This window comes from Ascidiella aspersa, chromosome 3 (assembly GCF_963924565.1).
Source record: "Ascidiella aspersa chromosome 3, kaAscAspe10.2, whole genome shotgun sequence".
Taxonomy (NCBI): domain Eukaryota; kingdom Metazoa; phylum Chordata; class Ascidiacea; order Phlebobranchia; family Ascidiidae; genus Ascidiella; species Ascidiella aspersa.
Window position 1 is genome coordinate 38,178,369 of NC_139449.1, and position 22,024 is coordinate 38,200,392.

The 22,024-nt window shown below is 34.6% G+C and overlaps 3 protein-coding genes across 3 annotated transcripts; 1 reads left to right on the forward strand and 2 right to left on the reverse strand.

The window, feature by feature from the left end:
* The first annotated feature begins 620 nt into the window (after positions 1-620).
* LOC146162872 (glial fibrillary acidic protein-like) lies at positions 621-9,507 on the forward strand. Its single transcript, XM_083383581.1, has 9 exons — positions 621-825; positions 1,638-1,790; positions 2,558-2,796; positions 5,089-5,245; positions 5,727-5,888; positions 6,314-6,439; positions 7,858-8,023; positions 8,620-8,765; positions 9,210-9,507. The coding sequence occupies exons 1-9, from the start codon at positions 697-699 to the stop codon at positions 9,234-9,236; spliced, it is 1,305 nt and encodes a 434-aa protein (XP_083239707.1). The 5' UTR covers positions 621-696; the 3' UTR covers positions 9,237-9,507.
* A 2,885-nt stretch (positions 9,508-12,392) lies between these two features.
* On the reverse strand, positions 12,393-15,581 carry LOC146162873 (ceramide transfer protein-like). The gene has a single exon (XM_083384381.1). The coding sequence runs from the start codon at positions 15,546-15,548 to the stop codon at positions 13,800-13,802; it is 1,749 nt and encodes a 582-aa protein (XP_083240507.1). The 5' UTR covers positions 15,549-15,581; the 3' UTR covers positions 12,393-13,799.
* Positions 15,582-18,649: 3,068 nt separating this feature from the next.
* Positions 18,650-20,759, reverse strand: LOC146162874 (uncharacterized). The gene is made up of 2 exons (XM_083385661.1): positions 20,625-20,759; positions 18,650-19,453 (listed from the first exon to the last, which is right to left on the reverse strand). Exons 1-2 carry the CDS (start codon positions 20,712-20,714, stop codon positions 18,944-18,946), a joined length of 600 nt encoding a protein of 199 aa, XP_083241787.1. The 5' UTR covers positions 20,715-20,759; the 3' UTR covers positions 18,650-18,943.
* Positions 20,760-22,024: the final 1,265 nt, after the last annotated feature.

A 22,024-nucleotide genomic window follows, 5' to 3' on the forward strand; every position in this document is an offset into this window, starting at 1 on the left:
CTGACTTGCTTCAGTTGGGCGTTGGCGGCGACAGCGAAGTGTGTTGTGTTTTGCAGGATAAGCTTATGTTTTTGACTTTTTTATTAATTTTAATATTCTTTTGCTACGTATTTGTATTTTTACTGTACATATACGAACTGACAATACCAGCATAGGAGAAATATTTATTCCTTTAAAAAAATGTCTGATCGTGGTTTTACTCAGGTTTTTACAATTCGACTTTTAGTTTTTTTAGGAATGTCGTAAAATTAAATTAGCTTGTTATATTGCGATGTAAAGCTGAATTTCATGTTAATGTTGTTGTTTTTTTCAAAAAACAAAATTTTGGTAAACCATAAAGAAAATGCGAAAGAATGCTTGCGGAGAAAAGCTTATTTTAGTTAAAAATCCCGAGTTTTTTTTTACAAGTTTCTTGTGTCATTAAGAGCTATACAAGATACCTTAATTAAACTGACATGTAATATTATACAAAGAAAACAAAAAAGAGGCAAATTAAATAAGATAGAAAACTTGTAATAACTAATGACTGAAAAGTGCACTTTAATAAACTATTTTAAAATCGTTTTGTATAATCCAAAAGCTTTTTTTTATTAATTTCCATTTTCTTTTGCTCCACATTAATAACAACTAAAATCTTATTTCCGCAGTGTTAGAAATAAATCTTATTCCTCTCCCACTAATTTCTGCACCATCAAGATGCAGCAGCCGAACCAGCAAGGTCAAGGGTCAAGCTACCGCGTGACGTCAACCAGGACCACTACGTCATCATCGTCGAGAAGTGGGGCGGGGACCGGAAGCCCCATGAGGGACGGACAAGCGGGAAGGGTGAGTTTTAAACTTATTATGCAAATTATAAGAATAAAGTAAATAACATGTTTTTTAGCCTACGGTTTAAATGTGGAACCATAAATTTACCGAAGCACTCGAACTGAAATCCATTGAAAAAAGATGTTTCTCGATTATAATTACTCAAGTTATTTAAACTAAAAGCCTTTTGCAAAAAAACGATTACATCCCAACTCACCTTCTTTAAAACTAAGGCTTTCCAAAAATAGAAAAAATGTTAAAAAAAAACTTTCATGAAACGGATTTTGTTGCTTACTAAATCAGTTGCAAAACCAAAGTGTCACGATCGTCATTTTTTACGAATTAAACGAAATTTTGTGGATACATTATAATATTTTTATTTCTTTGCTGTCAATGCTCGTTGGTTTTCCTTGTTATTTTGCCTTGGTATTGAGATGTCCTGCGTGCCGCCATTTTTAACGTTTGTTATATTAAAAATATTAAAGAAAAACTAAAATTTTAAAAGTTGAGCCCCAAGAAATATTTTTTTTGTGAGTAAATAAAGTCGTACTGACTAGGCTTATAATTATGTTAGAATTTAACGATTAGTAAAGTTTACAAACTTGAAAAAAATATTAAGTTTTGGCCTTTATCCATAAGACTAACGCAATTAATACCCTTGTATTCAATCAAAGTCAGTTATGTGGCAACTGTAAAAATATTCATTGTTACCTGGTTAAGCCAACACTTGCTGATTTTAAAACATCAACATTATTTTGAAAAAAACTCCAAAATATCATCGATTAAATTAAACCCCCGTTTAACCGATGCCATATATCGTTCCCATGTAGATGTCATATGGTGCCTACTCTTCCACTTACGACCCTGGATACGGAAGTGGCGTCGGAGGAGTTTACGTGAGTGAGAAGGACCTCCAGGACTTGGGTGGATCACAAGGAGCAGATTTCAGGAACATGAGATCGGGAGAGAAGGAGGAATTGAAGGTCGGTGTTTTCGAGGGTTGTGGGTTCAAATCCCGGCGATGTGCTTACAAATGTTAAAATAGATTACATGAATATTAATAAGTATTATTCGTTTTTGAAAATGAGTTTAACTAATGCTCGTTGTAATGGAAGGACATTTATTCCATGGAAATTAAATTTGCCTTAGTTATGCGGGTTTTTACGAAAAACGCTTTGTCTGTGTTTTCTTGAAAAATCCAATTAATAAATGTCTACAAATAAACCACAGAATTGTCTAATCTAAAATAACAAAATCATGCCGGGTGTCCAAGTTGAGATATTTCAACACAATTCTTAATTCCACTCAATTAATTTTGTCTAAAATTCAAATCTTTGCAACATACAATTTTGCTATTAACAAATCTACAATAAGTATCAAATCCGGTTAGTAAGCCACATTGTTGGAACGTTCGAATACAATAAATAACATTATCGACGTCATAATGACTTCATGTGTAGTAAGTTGAAATAATGGCAAATCCCATATAGAAGAAGTTGTGATGCTTTATGGTGTGATGCTTTTATAAAATAAATCCAATTGAGAAATTTGGAATAAACAAGCAACAAAAGCTAAACAGTATAGAATTTCTTGTAAAAAAAACAAACAAGAAAATTCTATACTGTTTTGCTACCATTCGAAGTCATTGTCGTCATTAACGTGCATTAGGGCGAGGAGATTCTTAATTTTTACATATTAAGTTTGCAACAAAAGCTACTTATCATCTTAACACTCCTACAATTACTTCCAGGGCTTGAACAATCGTTTCGCGTCTTACATCGAGCGCGTTCGCTTCCTGGAGCAACAAAACAAGCTTCTAGAAGCCCAGCTCCGTCAGCTGTCAGTCAAGTACGAGTCCAAGCTGGGAGACTTGTACGCAAGTGAGGTCAGAAGACTGAAAGCACTCATCGATTCACTCAACACTGATAAAGCACTGATTGATGCTGAGCTCGATCATATGAGACAAGATGTCAACAACTTGAAGCGAGAGTAAGTATTTATAGCCGAACAATATGTAGATTTGGTAATTATGTTGTATTTAGACTATAGCGGTTATAATATTATCTTAATTAAAATCAAGGCTGTTTTTAGAGGGTATTGAATTTTAATACAAGAATTTATTTAAATTATTTTTTAATTCAGCAACTAGCAAGTAACTTTTGGTAATTATGTTGTTACTATCGTTTATAATCTCAACTGATCTTGACGGATGCCCGATAATATCGGTTTGGGGCCGATACCGATGCTAAGTGGTAGTATCGGTATGCCAGAGGTATTTTGCGCTCGTACGCACTAATTCTACTTAGAAGTAAATTTATCAAAACATAGTTGGTTTATAGCTTTAGGCAACTCAATTTACTAATGCTTAGGCAACTTATGGTAAAAATGCCTCTTGGTGTTTTATTTTTTTTTTTGGGGGGGGGGGGTAGTCTCAGACGTCATGTATCAGATCGCTGCTGTACTTTTTGTCCAACATATAAAGTATCGAACTCGCAAATGAATGTAAATATCAGACATTCCTGAACATAATCTTCAGGCCTTTTTTCAGAGGGATAGGATTTTAAATAGAAAAATCAATATAATAGTTGTTAATTTCAGTCGGCGTTATAAACTCTCGTTTTTTATAAAATCAAAATCTGTTCTGCACAATTCGAGCAGCAAAAAAATGTTTTGCAGATAAGGGAGAGAAAAATCAAATTTTAGTAACACATACATTACGTTTACGACATTTTTTTACACAAAACGATTCAAACAATTTATTAGGAAAATGGCTGAATGTGAATTTTTTGTAAAAAAATAAACAATAATAAACTATTTATTCCTAAAATTAAATTGTATTTTTTCAATAGTAATTAAAGAAAATCGGACTGTAACCATTTTAAAACACACTCACCTAAACAAAACATTTTAAATTAAGTTCCTACATTTTTTGAAACTTGTCATATAATTCAGCCAAAGTCATATTTTTTCAAGAAGCGCCACTATATTAGGGTTTCGAGCAATCAAGGTGGAAACGGAAAAAAAAAACTTCTAGAAACGTGAAATACCAACTTAGTTTACACAACAAGCAAAAAACGTTGGCATACAACCCAAAGCACTTAATCGTTGAGCGAGGTGCCGTGTGCAAACCGATATCTCATCACAATCCGAAGTTATTTTAAACAACACCGGCTTTTATCCTCACTTGAACCGCAAAAAGCGTAAACAGAACCATCTCTGGCGTCAATTGCGACCAAAATCCTCCAAAAAGCACTAAATTTCGTGTTGTACAAGTACGTCCAACGCCCAAGGCTGCTAAGCAAATGCCACAGATTACGTCTAGCGCTTAAGGCGCGTAAGCAATCACGCCCGAATGCTTTGAGGTAATAAAAGCCGCAAACGACCTTCACATTAAAGTTTGACCTCGGGCGAAATTGGCGGGAGATTGATCAGATAACTCACAACGCTTCGTGCGTAGCACGACCTTATTTGGAGACGATTTGGAATGTAAGCTGATAAGGTTCAGGTGCTTCAAGCTTCTAAAGTTCAGTTTGACATTTATAATGATTTGAAGAGCGGAAATGAAACCGAATATGGCGATTGTTTTACAAAATACTACTCGTCATATCTTTTGGCAAATTCACGTCACACATTTCGTTTTTGTTTTTGTTTTCAGCTCCGAAATGAGTTGAATGATGTAAATGTTTAATAATTCCCGCATATATTTTAACGCGGTCGCATCAAAGTTAATACTAGTTTATAATTGTAGCTTAACTAAAATATGCATTACCGCACACATTTTCTACTGAAGAATTCCTAAACGCGTTTTAGCAACAGCAAAGCTTGTCTAAATAGAACTAGATGAGTTTGTTAACTACGAATGTACGTGTCGGACCTAAAAGCAAGGATTCGCATTAAAAAAAGTTACCACTCTCAGTCGTAACAATTTAGTCAAGTTGGCCCAAGGTTCATTAAACCATTGGCTTGCATATGCTATTTAAACCTCTGTGACAAGTCCCATAATGGACCTTTTCATCACTTTTTCTCAGCCATAAAACGCCCAGTGTCTAAATAGAGGTAGATGAGGTTTGCATTTAAACTTACAGTGTTTTGATTTCGCTACATATTGAATTTCTAAGCAAAATTTATCAGAAGGACTTCTATTTAACACAAACAAGCATTTACTATACACGCGTAAGCCATTGACCTATTTATACCTTTCTGGCATAACTTTTTCTCAGTGATAAAACGCTCAATGTTAAACCAATTATCCCTCACGTTTTTCCTGTTGTGTTTCCCCAGACATGAGACTGCAGTCAGTGAGCGCGAGGAACTTGAACGTGAACTTAGCAACCTGAGGTCAAATGTGGACGATTGTACAATCAGTCGAGTTGATCTGGAGAGGAAACTCGTCTCACTCAGAGACGAACTCGACTTTGATAATCTCGCGCACACAGAGGTACGGTATAACAAGGAAACAAAACCGAAAATAATAATTTTAAAACTAGTTGCTTATAGCTAAGTGGGATACTTTTATATAATCTTCGAATAAACTATACGGTATAGCTATAAAAAAGGTTTAAAATACCAGCAGACACGGTCGAAAGACTACAAACATTCTTAGATTACTTTTATAAAACGTCAAAAATGATGATATTGGCCGAGAAATTACATATTTTATTCTGTTGTTTTCCAAACGGTTTGAATTACTGATCACGTTCATTTAATTTATATTATGATTCACGTAAGCGTGAGGAATAGAACAAAAAAAACCTAAAAGATCCAAAAAAATCATGAAAACGAATCAGACAACATCTACATTTTGAAAAGAGTCGCAGAATATAGTTTTACAAAACCAAAACTTATTGTTTTACAAAACAAAAACTTTTCCGCTTACCACCAACTTTCTGATGACAAAGTAACATTTCCAATTAATCCAGATCGTCAACGAGTTGAAGTCGCAGCTTCTCACAGACCACGTGAGAGTACAAGTGGACTCCCACGGTCCGGATCTGAACGACCTTCTGCGTGACATTCGCGCCCAATATGACCTTGCCGCCAAAAAGAACCGCGAGGAATCCGAGGAGTGGTACAGCGGCAAGGTATCATGAAATGTTTTTTAACTGTTGCTAAAAATTTTTGTAACATGTTTTTGACCTAATTTACAATCTGGAAATCAGCTTGCACTTACTTTAACTGTATTAGGCACGGTTGTGCAAAGCTCGTCAAGATTTTAATGCAAAGTTTAGTGACAAACTATCTCTATTCTTAAATGTTTATAAGAAAAAGGGTGGAATGTATTTTAAAGCCTATATCGTCGATATCATAGTTTCAAGATGTTCTTAAATGGTAGTGAGATTTTACTAATTTATTTTCCTCCTTTTTATGACAGATTTCGCGCAAATAATGTCTCTTTATGTAAAAAAATATTCAACATTTAATTTTTTTTTAATCAAATTTACTTACTTTCTGACACACCTTAACCACATTCTACATTATACTTACGTCATTGTGATTACGTCACCAGCTCAACGACCTAAACAGCAAAGTGTCGTCAGATGCGAGTCGACTGAAGGACGCTCAGGGCGAGTTGAGTGATCTCAGAAACCGAGTCAGCACTCACACCACTCAGATCGAGTCACTCAGATCAAACGTGAGTAGAATTTGCTTTAATCCGATACGAATCGCATGTGTTTGTTGCAGAGTTTAATTTGGTAACTAAACTTTGAGTTTATTTGTTGAGGTTGAAAAAATTAACTGATACATGTAGGACAGGGGTTCTTAAACTGGAGTCCATGGACCCCTTGGGGGTCCGTGAACTAATTTCAGGTGGTCCATGAAGGCCAAATTGAAATATTAGTGTACGTTTAAAAAGTAATCAAATTAAAAAAGAGTTTAATTAAATATAAAACGTTTTACCACTGAATGTTAGACTCCTTTTTACTTAAACCATCAGCATATTTCTGACAGGCTATTTGATTATGACGTCAATTTATGACGTCATTTTTAATAATTTCTTGCCTACAGGGGTCCATGTGAAGCAAAACATAATTTTAGGGGTCCGAGGTGAAAAAAGTTTAAGAACCCCTGATGTAGGGTTATTAAATATTAACTTCTTAATAAATCTCCTCAAGCAAATAAAAATTACTTGACTTCGATACTTAGGCGAGAAACAGTGAGTTAAAAAAATTATGTGCTTAACTAACCACTTTAAAACATAAATTGATCAAAAAGTCGTTTAGGCCTACTTATTGCTGTGAAATTGGAATTTTTTTATAGATTATCTTCACGTCGGTGAAAAGCTTTGGAAAACTTAATTTAGTTATAAATTCCAGTTTTCAATACTTTAAACTTCAAAGCTTTTGAAGAGTACTTTTTTTAGATAGAACATTAAACTTACATTATTTTACTTCTCTACCTTTCGCTTCTTTGCTTAAGTCAATTGTAGCAATCTTCACCCTATGCTTCTTCTAAAAAGGGAAGCGAAAGAAAGATACTTTCGCTTATTGTATCCAGCTACCGCAATCTTCAAAAAAATTATTGTGCTTTATAATGCTTTTTGTTTATTGCTCCATATGATTTGCGGTTGTTTATTAGCAAATGTTAGCAGCTCTTCTATCAAATTCTACTAAAATACTGTTTTCAATATGTAACACTGTCCATTACTTCGTATTTCAATACGACATCCGATATTATAGGAAAAAACTACGGTTGTACTATTCAATACTAATTCATAAGCTGTTGCTCCCAAGCATAGTATACTAAAAAGAAGCTCTTGCGCTTCCTGTTAATTTTCTTCAACGTTTTGGCCACCAATGCAGGAGGCCTTTATCGGGTAATGCAACAACAATATCGATTCTTTGATAAAAACAAGATAAGGCCATTACAATCAAATTACTGAGCATAATTTGCTTAAACTTTAAGTAATAAAAATACGATGTCTTAGATCTCTAACCATGATTAAAAACTGATATTACGGTCTAGTACCGTGTATCGCCTCTATTCTAATATTATTAGGCAAGTCCAATCTTAGAATTACAGCCTGTTAACTTGAATATTTCGCGGCCACAGAAAGACTACCTTGAGCGCCAGCTAGCGGATGTTGAGGAGCGCTTCAGCCGCGACATGGGGACGTACCAGGAACAGATCGACGACCTACACGCTCAGCTCGACAAAATCAAGTCGGAGATGGCCGAGAGGCTCCGAGAATACCAGGACTTGCTGGCGGTTAAACTCAGTGAGTGGAACTTTGGTTTTAGCTGTGAGCTCATCTGAGCGTTGACAAATAGGCTTGTAACTCTTATAGACATTCATGAAGGCTTAAAAATAATAATGAACGAGTTGCCTATGTTTGCCAACTCAAAAGTTGGTGAAAAAATTCACTCCGTTATTTTAGGTTTTAGTGAAAAGATAAGAGTTATAATTACTTTCTTGGGGGCCCTACGAGGAACTCATCGTTACGTTCCAGAAATACTGTGTTTAATGTCCTTGTGTGAATGTGGGATCAGTGCAAATATGTTTTAGACTGCTTTGGCTTAATAACAAAATCAATCGTTTAAACTTATAAAATTCTACATAAATGTTAGAAAAGACTGACTTTTAACCAGGTCATTCTGAAGAACATTTGCTTGCATTTGAAGACATTGTCGTCATTTACTTGCAAGAACGAGCCGATATGTTTTGATAAACATTTAGCTTAAAGTGAACCAAGTTTCCAAACATTTAAGTTTGCTGTTAAATGGACTTCAACTTTTTACTCCTGGCCTCGACATTCAAATTGTCCAACAGCAACAGTGTATTAACTTTTAACTCACCTCTATATTTTGTCTTCAGGCCTCGACTTTGAGATCAGCACTTACCACAAGTTGCTTGAAGGAGAGGAGGTTCGCCTTCGTGGGGTTTCCCCGAGGGTAAACACCTCAGGCACTACCTACTCGTTACGTAAGGTGGTGGAGGAGTACGAGAGTGCTTACAAGAGCGTAAGTATCCAGGGGCGTAGGATCAAAACTTAATCATTTATTTGGAAAATTATTCTTATGACCTTAATAGAAAAATAACACAACATTCGGTTTATTTCTTTAAAATTTAACAAACATTCTTGGAAAAATAGGGCTTTTAAATGTATTTTGCTGGAATTACATTTTTTCCTCAAAAAAAAGACTTAAGTTTGTCCGGTTTTTGTTGCGATTAAATAAATTAGGTGTCATCATAAGAAATGACGTCACAGATATCAAACCCAAATCTTTTAAATTTTTCAGGGTAGGCTAGTTAAGTAAGGTATTCTAATTAAAGCTCTATATGAAATAAAACTATTTTAAAATGCCAGATAAGCAAAAAAACACTATTATTTTGGGTGTTTAAACGGAAAACGAGTGAAAATATAAAAAAATTGACCATCTTTATTTTTTCAATTTTTCTTTCAGAACAAAGATGGCCGCAAATCGCCCTAGACTGCTCTTTCCCGCCCAAAAGAGGAGCTACTAACACTGCTAATAAACAACTGCAAATTACGCTTTCGAATCATTAAATCCGTGTAAATAAGACAAACTATAGCTCCGACTTACAAGCTTGCAAATATAACCAAGCTATATCAATCGAATATTTGAGGTTTTACCTTCAAATTGCAGCACTATCATGCACTTATTTCACTCTCTGGACAAAGTTTGTGAAAAAGCTTCCAATATATTATGAGTTAATACAAATACGACGTTTGCAGTCAAATATTGTGTTTCTTTTCAGTTCAGTAACTCTGCCATCGACTGAGAATATGAAAATTAGTCATGCATGAGTAAGAAAATGAATGACGAAATAACAAGGATTTTATTCAATAATCAAAGGTGGGAATATCCTATACTTGACATTTTAATCAAAAGACCGATTCCAGATTTTTTAAACCAAAAGTTTAGCGATCTGACCCGATGACGTCATAACTATGTTTCAAATAAAACAAAGTTTAAATCAAAACGTCCAAGGTTAACTTTCCTCAGGTTATTAGGCAAAATTTCCCGTAGTTTAAAGAAATTAATCACTATATTAGTTTGACCAACTATGTTTGATGAATATACGTTTTAAGGTATCAATCGTAGCATTGAGTGGCGAATCGTGGCTAACATACCTATATTAATTTAGTTTCGGGTTGGCACCTATAGCACCGTAGTATGGGACGACTGCCGACACTCCCACCAGGTATCGGGAATCGGCTCCGAACCGATATTTTTGGACATCCCTAATCAGTAGGGCGATTATTTTTGACCTAAACAATAGAAAATTTTCACCTAATAAATTGAAATTTTGACAAATTTTGACCTAAAACTAAGTTATTTTGAAAGATTTTTGACCTGTTAGAAATACATTGATTTAAGTAACCTAGGCGTCGTTAATAACGCGTTTTTGATACCGTGTATTGCTCTAATAAAGATATAATACGGTTAAAATGACTTTGAACATAAATTAAAACTAAATTTTTTTGATGAAATTGAACGATAAATTTCCAGACAACTGAACGACCAATTTCAAAAAGCTGACTATAGTTATTTTTTATTTTTTGGACGATTTATGTGCATTTTTATTCGATTTTGACTTGAAAAAATTTCGACAAATTTTGACCTAACGCGTAAATTTTGACAAAATTTTGACTTTTATTGACAAGTCAAAAAATAATCTCCCTACTAATCAGGTATATAGCAAAAAAAATATTTTTCATAAACTATTGGCTAACACGACACACGGAAAGTTGACTGATTCAAAAAAGTGCTGTAAGCTGCTATTGTAAACATATGACTATAGGGAAGGAATTATTGACACCTAACTTGCGTTTAACTATGTAAGGTTAACAAAGAGTTATGCGTCAGTAAACAAATAAATAACGAACTAGTTTAGATTTCCATATCGGTCACCACAACCTTGTAATTTGGTGATCAATGCAATGTAGAAAAACAATACATATTTGGTAAATGGTGTTTGTCGATGAGGAATAGTTTTGAAAATGATGTTCATACAAAGAATCCTCATAAGATCTTTGACTTAAAACTTTCCACTTACAGAAAAATATTTACCTAAACTAAGCATTAACTGTTGGCCGCTCGCCAACAACATTTGATTGACACTTACTAATGAAAATTTATCGCGAAGTAATTGGTCGTAAGAAAAACGCGGACGCCTGGCTGAATGGTATTTATATTTAAAGCAAGCGCAAAGCGATTTGTATAAGATTATCTGGATTCACATTCTTAGGATCCCGTATTCTACTCTAAATATCATATCTTGTCGCCAGCCTTAAGATTACATATTTTTTAATTTGTGTATATGACTAAAGTTATTTTTGGGCCCTGTCGCGTAACGTATAAAACAGAACATATATCGAATTAACCACTTCAAGTGTCGTAACCAGGGCCCAGTCGCGGCATAAGAGTTAAACCTAATAACCTCTGAGTTAGCGACCAATGGTTATATTCGAAAATTTGAAACGATTCGAAACTCACTGCGCTAATTCAGGCGCAAGAATTAAACATTTTTCAAATCGTTCCTTATTTAATCGCTAAAATAGAGACTTTTATTAAGGAATGCGAATCCAGCAAAAAGCCTAGAAAATGTGGCGCTAGACATTCAAGCATCACTGGACAGCTTTTCTCGTACATTGTTCATAACCGTAGATAAACTAGTTAGGTGAGAGTTGCCCAGGGCCGAACAAACATTTTGTGCAAGTTTTAGCTTTGGTTACCGGTAAGAAATTTTATTAACGGCAACTAAATGATAAAATACTCTGCTGAATAGGCTGTATGTTGAGAGACCGTTTGGCACCTGAAATACACAGTAACCTATTTCTAGGGATAACTTGAGTTCACCACCCTCTGTAACCCCAGGTCAGTAAACATGGAAAACGCAAGTTTATGATTCACAATCACATGCTGTTACGTCACAAAGCATGTGAGGAAACATGGTTTGGCGGGAAAGCAGTTTCTCAAAGTCCACACAAATTCCAAAGTTCACCCGGTTATGGTTGTGTGTTAGGTAAAAAGAATGCGTAAGAGTGGTATGACGTTAATGTTAACGACGTTGTTAAAACCAGCTCGCCTAACGACAAACAGTTTAGCCTTATCACTTTCATTCATTTCATTACCAAATGGAATTGAAATTCGACTTTTTTAGCAACACTTGCCACGTTTGGTGGGGTTAATAATTTTTTTCAGGACAAAATTACATCTTAACTACGTATCTTTAAAAACAATTCACATTTCATTTATTTTGTTAAAGTTTTAGGTTAGAGAGGTGTCACTTTCAACACAAAAGCTACATTATAAAGATGTTATCGATTTGGCGCATAGCGAAAAAAATTACTTGCGGGAAGCGCGATTTATTTTTGGATTTACAAAGTTGAAATTGACAAAATACATTTCGGTGTCCATGACCAAATGCACCCCCTTGGGTACTAAATAAGGCTATATTGTTAGCGAACGTGGTGTAAATTTTAGAGACCGTTTTTTTCCTTTGGAAACCATATAAAAGCAGTGTCTTCTGATAAAATGCGTTAAACATGAAAGCTAGTTCACGTCACCGTTAAACATTCGCAATTGTATTTCTGCTGATGTACAGATCACGTGACGCTATGAGTTCTATATTTTATTATTAGTTCAATCAATCATGCTCACAAGAAAAATAAACACAAGAAAACCACTGAAACACACACTACGCAAATAGACACAACGGAAAGTTTAGTTGAAGAATATTAAACACCTAGAAAAATAGCATCGAAAATGGTGCAATCTATGAACGAAGCTTGCATTGTAACGAACTAACTAACAGGCACATTTCATTAAAATAAAATTCAAATTTAACAATAAAAGCTGGACTTTTTTCTTAGCTTGTTAAATTAATTGAAATTGCGATTGGTAAATTAAGAGACACAATTGCCAATGTACCGCTATGTATGAATATAAAAACTAAGCACACAAAATTATTCAACAAAAAAACACAAATACAAAACAGACCCAAAACTGTAAGACCAAAGCCCAAGTCAAAGTTGCAAGGTTTTCATTTTAATTGAGCAACAATTTATATGATATTTTGTTTAGTGTTTTAGCCTCATAATATCAAATAATTTTATTGTGATTCAAAATATTTTTATGATTGCATTCAAACAGAAATGTTAATAGGGAATCACAACTTTCAATGGTCAAGTAATAGAATACAAAAAACACAATACTAAGGAATTTTAGCAAGAATCAACAATCAGTGGCAAAAACACATTTGCAAGTCTGGAAGTCACAATAATTAAACTGTTTTTTCTTCACTTTAAACACTAATATAGCGATAGTTAAGTAACACTGCTTTAGTGTCACAATTGGACGGTTTGGTTACCAAATATACAACATAGCAGATCATTGAATATGAGGGAAATGCCGTCAGCAGTTTTACTGCGTCATTGGCAATGTTTTTTGTGAATGAAGTTGTAAATGTTTTGTTAAATATGTGCATACAGAGGTAAAATAATTTATAAATATATATGTTTATATATAGATATATTGTTGAGGATAAAATACAATAATCAAGGCACAATGTTTTAATTACAATTATGTTTTAGTTTCAACCAAACCTTGACGATATTTCAACTTTTTATCCATATTTAAAAGTTGTTCACAGGCTATCACAGCCTTTTTTTTTTACAAAACTCATAGACACTCTGAATAAGGGAATATATATATATAAATATTGGGAACTAAATTGAATATATGTGTAACTAAACCATTTAAATGTTAACTGCATAGTTTATCACACTGCAAGTTGTTTGGAACAATATATAAGTTTTAAATTTAGCGAATTTACATGTATATAATTAAATAATTAGTAATGAATTGATAGTATGTTTTTATTTAGATATAGAATTTTTTTTAGATATGAAGACATTTTATTAAAAGTCAACATTACGTTTTAACAGCTCATACAAAAAAAAACAGGTAAGCCAAATTAAAACGATAGTCTGGCAAAAACACTGAAAACCAAAATACAAACCTCGCTCAAAACCATATTTCCTTTTCCCTGGTTTTATTTTGTACGTAAGCGGTAAACCTCCTTAAAAACTTGGGGTACTCTCGCTTGTAGATAGATCTTAGGACGGAAGCAGGTGCCCAACCCCCAGGATTAACGTTCGCCACGTAGACGATCTCACAATGCAGGCAGTCACGGTCCAGTGGCCTTCCATCTTTGTATGGAGTCACAAAAGTTTGGCAGATAAGACAAATCTCGACCAGAGCGCGGATGCATCCGGATACTGGGTTTGCTTCATCGTGGTCGGCTGAAAAGTTGCAAACCATCCAAGTGTCGTGAGGGATTCGACCGTCTCCACTGACCGGAGGGTTGTCGACTTTCTGCATCGAGGAAACGTAGAGACAATCGCGCTGCGCAGAGGGCCAGATCCGCTTGTGCGTTTGGTAGATTACAATCGTTCCCTGATCTAGGATCTCAAGAACTCGGAAGCTCTCAATCGTTCCTTCCCATTCAAGACGGACATCGGTCTCCCAGAAGTAGTGGCACATTTCCCTGGCGGTTACACGCTTTATGCTGTGGACTGCTTTCAAGGGGTCGCAGATAAGTCCGTCTTCAACAAGCTCGCGTCTGTAAACCTTCATCTCACCCTCCTCGGCAAAAAGCTCCCACGCTCGGTCGCTCATATCGAGAGACAACGAATCGGAGAGGTGGTTATTAATGCGCTTGTCAAGCTCTTCAGTAAAGCGATGATGACCCTTTGGTTGTTTCTCGGCTTCCCTGATCAAATACTTTGAATGTTCAATGTCCTGCGTAACTCGCTCCTGACGATCTAGTTCCGCCTCGACTGCATCGAAGAATTCCTCCTCTGTTAATCCACTCTGCGGACCTTCCTCGTAATCCGGACTTCCGACAAACCCATTCTTCTTAACAGCAGCGAGCGATAAATTGAAGTGCTCTTCCGCCTTTTTCCTCCTTTCTTGCTCTTTTTCGAGCCTTCTTCCCCAAACTTCCTCCCTCTTGTTAATAAGCTCGATGCAATGGGAAAGAGTTGTTAGAACTCCGCTTGTCGTCGCTTTGAAAGTTATCGCTTCTCCACGGAAGTCCATACCACTTACTCCGAGTGGTTTCTCAGGAGTCACGGCATGAAACGACGTCATCTGCTCATGATTTTCTTCTTCGTCAATTTCATTTTCACCAGTCCAGTGATTCCTAGGATCTTTCGGTTGGATTTGATTGGCACAAGAATCAAAGTACTTCTGTAGGTTTTGAACTTGTCGGTCTAAGATGTCTCTGAACGTTTCCAGTTCGGCAAGTTTTTCTTTGAGGCCCTGACCTTTCCGGAACGATGATGATGAAGTTATCGAAGGCCCGCTGCCGAGCGACATAAGTGATCCATGTCGCCGTAAACTTATGTTGTCGGCGTCTAGCTTATTAGCTTCAATAACATCAACCCATTCCTGTTTTTCTGTTTCCGATGCAGCTCGGAGATACCAGGTGCTGTCGTTGATTGTGATGTCAAAGCGACATGTATCGAACTCGTGTGAACTAATAGACGCTTTTACAAGACTAATCGAACCCCGACAACCAAACTCGGTTTCATCTTGAGTGCGATAATAGCACAATGTACCGTCCTTGCAACTCACAAAGCGATCCTGCCATCCGTGGATGTAGTTTGTCCACTTACTAAGGACTCCTTTCATGCTCGGATTGTCCGATTCTTCCTGGACGAAGTCATCATCCTCGTCGGAAGCACTGAAGCTTGCGTGAACGTCAACCATGTTTGATTTCTATAGTTAACCAATCTAAATGCAAGTATGATTAGCTTTGTGCTTGACAAGCCGTAACCTGTGTGACAAGTCCATTATTTGCTAGTAACCTGTCTTTTACGCTTCTTTGATAAATTTGACTTAAGTCATTTGCAAAATAAGTCAAGTCCAAGTGAAATTATTTTACGAAAAATAGCAAGTCAATTCATCGACCTCAAAGTAAGATGCTAAATAAATTCCAAAAAGTAACAGTGAGCAAAACGTTTTTTTATTTATTTTTTTCAAGTTATTTGCCAAAAGTCATTATAGCATATAAACTAGAATAATTTGATGTTTGGTTAAGCACGACCCTTGGGCTTTTTATCTGGAGTGAAAAGTTTCTAGCCAGACCAGATTGGATACTTTGAATATTGCATTGGATACGATTATGCAGCTTAACTATTCGCAACTGGACTAAAATGCTTCGCTAAAATTTGCGTGCCTGGAACAATGATATTTTTAAACTTTTCACCACTGAAAATATGCTACTATAATGAAAACCGTTAGCGCAATGTAAGATTTGTGTGTTTGAAAGCATTTTACATAATAATTGTGGCTATGGCCGCAGCTGATATTGATAACCTCGTAGCCAGAAGTGTGCTGGCAACATCACCCAGGCGATATTAAAGCTAGATGAATAATTCTTGCTTTCCAACAGGGATTAATTATAAAAATATTTTTTATAGATTATTTTGTAGCAATTTAAAACAGCCTAATCTTAAACTCTAAACATCCGCAAGTCTAACAATGACTTATACTATGCAAACTATGTCAGTTGTAGAATAATACCTGAGTAGTACAAATATTTATAAACTAAAAGTGTTATAGTTAAAAAATTAAAAAAATCAATACATTTTGCCAAACAATGTACAATACTAAATTAGAGCCAATTTATTTACTAATACAATATATGATTAACAAGGATAAGTATCTTTAAACAGCACTGGGATAGAATCTAACGACACAAGGACACAACCAATTGTTTAGTGCAGTGCTTCTTAAACTTTTTTAGTTTTGTTCGCCCCTACCACCTATCTCCAGATTTCATTCACCCTTTTCTCATGATATGATAAAACTATCTTGTCTATATATAACAACACAAAATGACTTAGGTTGTTTCGCAAGCTATCATCCATTTCTGACAGTTCACCCTTATTCACCCTTTTTGATTGGTTCACCCCTGCAAAAATTTTATTCCATTCACTTAAGAAACACTGGTTTAGTGCACATTATTTGGGTTAAGGTTAGCATTCGGATGCGTCAGGAATTATTCTTATATTTATTTATTTATTTAACCCTTGTAGTTTTAATTTTAACAAAATTGTTTTGTTACTGTAAAAAAGTGTTAGGATTCTAGACCAGCGCCCTTTCAACTGATGTAAAGTACAAAAAGTTAACTATTCCTCCACTATCCTACCGCACGGCCCTTTTGATTTTGGATTAGTTATTAGTCACTCAACTAATACCACGCAATCACATGATAGCACTTAATCTGAAATCCGCTTAAACAGCGTTGATGAATAAGATACAAACTTGGACAGTATGTGTACCGAACCAAGTAACAACTTAGAAAGTGGAAACTAGATTCCGGTTTTAACAAATTACTTTAAAAACTAAAACATAAAATATCTAAAAGTTCGATATGAATACGACTATTCGCAAAGTTTTAAGTATAAAAAGTAACTTTGTCTTATTACCAATTCTTTTTAATATACATCCTCATAACAAACGTTTTTAAAACGCCTCATTAAAATTATCCCGTTTGCTATTATTTAAAACCCTTTCCGGAGTTTTTATACTGCTGGGAAAACCTTCGGAAATAACCAACTTTATTTACTTTACTTTAATTTCCGCGATGTCGCGAAAGGCGACAAACGGTAAAATGTCGCGTGTCGCATGCTGGTCTCGTACGCCAATCACATAAGATGTTAAAAGTACACTTCCTCAAAAATAAATAACTGCTTCAGCCCTAACACAGATTACTTAGATCTACCGTATCCCATAAAATTTAACTCGAAATATCCTTAACACCTTTAAAGAGATATTAGGCCCCTAAACCTTACATACTGCTACGTGCAATCCTTGATTTTACGTCTTTTGAAGCGTTTGCACATTGCAAGAGGAAACACACAATAAGACCTACAAAGCAACAATATCTAAAGCATAAAAATCGATCATACCTTAATGTCAAGACCAGCGACATAACAAGACCAAATACGCAGCAACACTTACGAAAGAATAAGATCTAAATCGTCTGAATAAGACCTAAATACCGCCAGTAACTATAGGGAGAGGGTATGGGGCGATCGGGGGACACCTGTCTGGCGTCGCTGTTTTGGCACAGATTGTTTGGCGTTAGGGTTGTTTTTATTAGGGGAGTTAGTGAAGTAGCTAGGAGTTGAGTAAATTGTGGAGGGCTGATCGGGCGATTTAGGTCTTATTCCGACAGGTTTAGGACATACTCCAATACAGGCGTTATTATGACTATTAGGTATTAGTCTTACTTCAAACTGCATTTTATTTCGACGTTGTTGTTCTTATTTCGATCTTATGGCTAAAGTCATGCAAGACTTAAATTAAAACTTTGGCTAGTTTCCGTTTACTTTCATATTTTATCTTTCTTTACACAAATCACACAGAAGACGTATAATTTTTAACTATAGAACCAGACTTCTCAACTTGTTTACATTTTAAACACATGCAAAGGAATGACATGATTGATTACCATTGCCCTATCAAATTCGTGGATTTAGATTATTTTTTATATCAAGGTATCAATATTAAAGCCCATACAGAAGTAAAATAATTTTTATTCAAACGTTTAAAATGCAACTTACTGCTGTTTGGGCTTTGATATTCTTTCTACGTCTTACTACAAATCTCCAACCATTATGCTCGTATATGCAATACAAAATACAAATGCTTTAATCTAGTAAAAAAGCAGGGTAAAATTTATTTTTTGAAATAAATTTACCTTATAGAGCAATTTAATAGTGATAAAGGAAGCAGAAATGTCCACTTGCTTAATTGTAGTGAGACACTGTAATCCGCAAGTATCGATTCAATAGAATGCAAGTAATCACCAATCCTATAGCGGAGTTTCATGTCTGTGCCAACTTTTTATACAAAAGATAAATAATAATAGGAAAGGCCTTAACCTGATTTAAAGTAAAAAATTATAAAATTTACTGTTGTAATATAATAAATTACTGTTGTAATATAAATAACTTATTTAAAGTGAAGCAATTCATAAAGACAACTTTTGCGTCGACTACTGAAGTAAAGGTAGGTCTAAAAAATAACCACACATAAACTTTTATACAAATAACAAAACACAAAAAAAAAATACAGAGTTAATTGTTTGCAGATTATTGTGCAGATTCATCTTCTATAGTTTTCCATATTCCTTCACAAATTTCTTCTGCCGATTTTTGAGCTGAGTTATACGAGAAGTGCTTTATCTTTCCAGATGCTGTGATAGTTTGTCCTTTTATCGAATCATTTTGCTCAACACATTCACTGTCCCATGATATGCGAGTTATGTTTTGTAGAAGTTGGTGCATAAACTTATCCGTGGGGTTTTGGATCATTACTGTTTTGGCCAACTCAACCAATTGATTTTTCTGCTGTTGAATTTCTTCCTCGAGCGCATTTCGTGAATCTTGTGACTCACTAAGTTTGCTTTTTTTCGTTTCACATTGCGTTGAAAGTGAGTCGAGTTGAGTTTGCAAGGTACTTTGAGATTGCAACAACTGACTTTGGCTTTCCCAAAGTTGGTCAAGTCTGGAAACAACAATCTCTTGAGAGTTCTTTAATTCCTCCCATTGCCTGTTATATAAGCTGTATTGCTGTTTGATGAAATCTTTTTGCTTGAGACTCTAAAAAATAAGGTATTTTAATATATATGGAGGTAATACGAGGAACAATTTGTGAATAGTTGACAATTTGTTTGGCCTTTATCACAGACATCTATAGCTACAATAGGTTTATGTCTTCCAAATTTAAAGTAGTTACGTAATTGATTCAGCGAACTTTAAATAGATAAAGTAATGCCGTACAATAATAAGAGAACAGGAAAATATTTCAACATTCTTGAGAGTTTCTTTTTTTATGAAAATATTACAATTTGGGTCTTAATGTATTGTGGAAATACATTTAATTTATTTTTGCTAAATTGTATCCCCACTAACATTAAATAGCATCACATGATTGTGAAAGTTTTATCCATATCAACTGTTATGTTGTTGTTTAGATTTACTATGTGTAGCTGGCTTGTAGGTTATTAAAGCTTACTATTAATCATAATCAAGTCTTTGTCATAGATAAGATTCCCAATATGTGGACACATAGCCTTGTCATTTATTGACATAAATAACATAGCCTTGTCAGTTATTGGCATTTTTTTCACAAATAAACATCACTGCTTCATTTATTTAAAAAAATAGCAGGATATAAAATAAAGAGGGGCCAATTATTCTAAATTCAGTCCCGAACTAGACGGTTAACCTAACAATTTAAAGATGTGGATTAACCTGTATAAATTATTTTATAAATATTACACTTTTGGTTGTTTGAGACTTATACAGAACCTCAGCATAGAATTAGTTTAATGAGAGTAATAATAAGGCTATTTTAAAACAAGTATAAGCTATTTTCATGATATAGTTATGTACCTTGCTTTAAAGAAAAATCCTTACACATAGAAATAGATTTGGAAGAGGCTATTCACAAGGACACCAAATTAGTTTAAATCGACATATAATCACTACTGGGTGCAAGCACAAAGAGCGACTCAATAGCCACTTTCTTATAGGCTATTTACAAGGCTAAACAAATAATTTAAATCATTTTCGGAATAAATCCTGGAAGTTATGCAAAACTCAAAACATTAAATTTAATACTTAAACCACCACACAAACGCTAACCTTAATCCAAATCAATGCATAATCACTCATGGATGCAAACGTAAAAGAACGATCGGGGCAAACAGCCACTTCCTATACATTTAGTGTTTTATTTAAAATCATAAAAATACAAAGACCAACTTACAGCTGACATTTGTTGTCTAGCTTCTTCAATACTATTTAAAACTTTATTTTCTTTATTCAAAAAGTCCTCCTTTGAAATTACACAATCCATTTCTACTTAATTAAACATTAACAGAAATTCATGAAACCTTTTTAAATAACAGTAGGTTAGAAAGTAACGTATTAAATATTCTAAAAAGTGGAAAAGTAAAATTATTACCAATTTAAAACATTAAAACAGTTGTTTGCGCTGATTTAGAATCCTACCTCAGTTCTAAAATCAACGCACAAAATTTGAGTTAAGGTGCGGGTTAGCGTTTGGGTGTGGGTGGGTCAAGTATTATTATATTCTTTGTTTAATAATAATACTTGACCCACCTTAACCCAAACGCTAATCCGCACCCTAACCCAAGTGGTGTTTCGTTGTGGTAGGATTCTAGACCAGCGCCCAGTTGTTCCTAGAATGCTAGTTTGTTGGGGGCTGGTCTAGAATCCTATCACATTTTCGAATGTTGTTTTATATTGCCAGCAATATTTAGGTTAGGGTGAGAGACGAGAGCTAGCGTTTGGGTCTAGAAACCTACCCTTTGTTTTACAGTAAATAAATGAGTTGACAAAATTGAAATTGCAAGGAAAAAATAAATATGAGAGAATAAATATAATTTGAGCAATCTGAACCCAAACGCTAACCCGCACCTTAACCCAAATATTGTTAGCAATATAAACCCCCAGACGAAAATGTGGTACGATTCTAGACTAGCGCCAAATTCTCTACAAATCATTTATCCAAATACCATGAGGTCTTCTTTGATTCAATAGTTTATTCAGTAAAGATACTTGTTTAGAAATGTGAAACAAAACAATATTGAAACACTAAAAATCGAAAAACCGCGTAAATTTCGCCGCTAGAGGGAATACTGCGATTATATATTTTAACCGCTAGGTGGTGTGCTTCAAAACATTTAAATTTGTGTAAATTGTGTTTGTAATAATTTCATTTTTATGTTGTAACATCTAAAACGGTATCCAACACAGATAAAAAGAAAAATCTAATGTTTTTTAAGATTTTGTTTTACTTTAAATTTTTGGGAAAATAAACTTCTTAAGCTCCACAAAATTGAACTAGAAAAAATCACAAATAAAAAGTAAAAAACAACGAATTTCTTTATAAAATCAATATAACTATTTTATTACAAAACGCCTAAAAATAGGCGCCGTATTTTCTATTTATAAGCAGATAGCGTCGAAGCAGTGCCTATAATATTATAGGCACTGGTCGAAGAAAATCGTTTTTTTTTTAAACAGTTTGCTATTGATAAACAAAGGGCAAATTCTATTTTGTTTTAAGAAATATCTTCAAATAGAATGAATAGCGAGGTTATTCAGGTGCAAACGATTTTATTTGGAATAAGCTCGAATACA

What these genes read in the sequence shown, in the direction of transcription:
- LOC146162872 (XM_083383581.1), top strand. Translation starts at nt 697, where the DNA reads ATGCAGCAGCCGAACCAGCAAGGTCAAGGGTCAAGCTACCGCGTGACG. An exon ending in GTCAACAACTTGAAGCGAGA is followed by an intron (nt 2,797 to 5,088) that starts GTAAGTATTTAT and finishes GTGTTTCCCCAG; the next exon opens with ACATGAGACTGCAGTCAGTG. An exon ending in AGGAGTGGTACAGCGGCAAG is followed by an intron (nt 5,889 to 6,313) that starts GTATCATGAAAT and finishes TTACGTCACCAG; the next exon opens with CTCAACGACCTAAACAGCAA.
- LOC146162873 (XM_083384381.1), bottom strand. Translation starts at nt 15,548, where the DNA reads ATGGTTGACGTTCACGCAAGCTTCAGTGCTTCCGACGAGGATGATGAC.
- LOC146162874 (XM_083385661.1), bottom strand. Translation starts at nt 20,714, where the DNA reads ATGGATTGTGTAATTTCAAAGGAGGACTTTTTGAATAAAGAAAATAAA. An exon ending in CTAGACAACAAATGTCAGCT is followed by an intron (nt 19,454 to 20,624) that starts GTAAGTTGGTCT and finishes CTTATTTTTTAG; the next exon opens with AGTCTCAAGCAAAAAGATTT.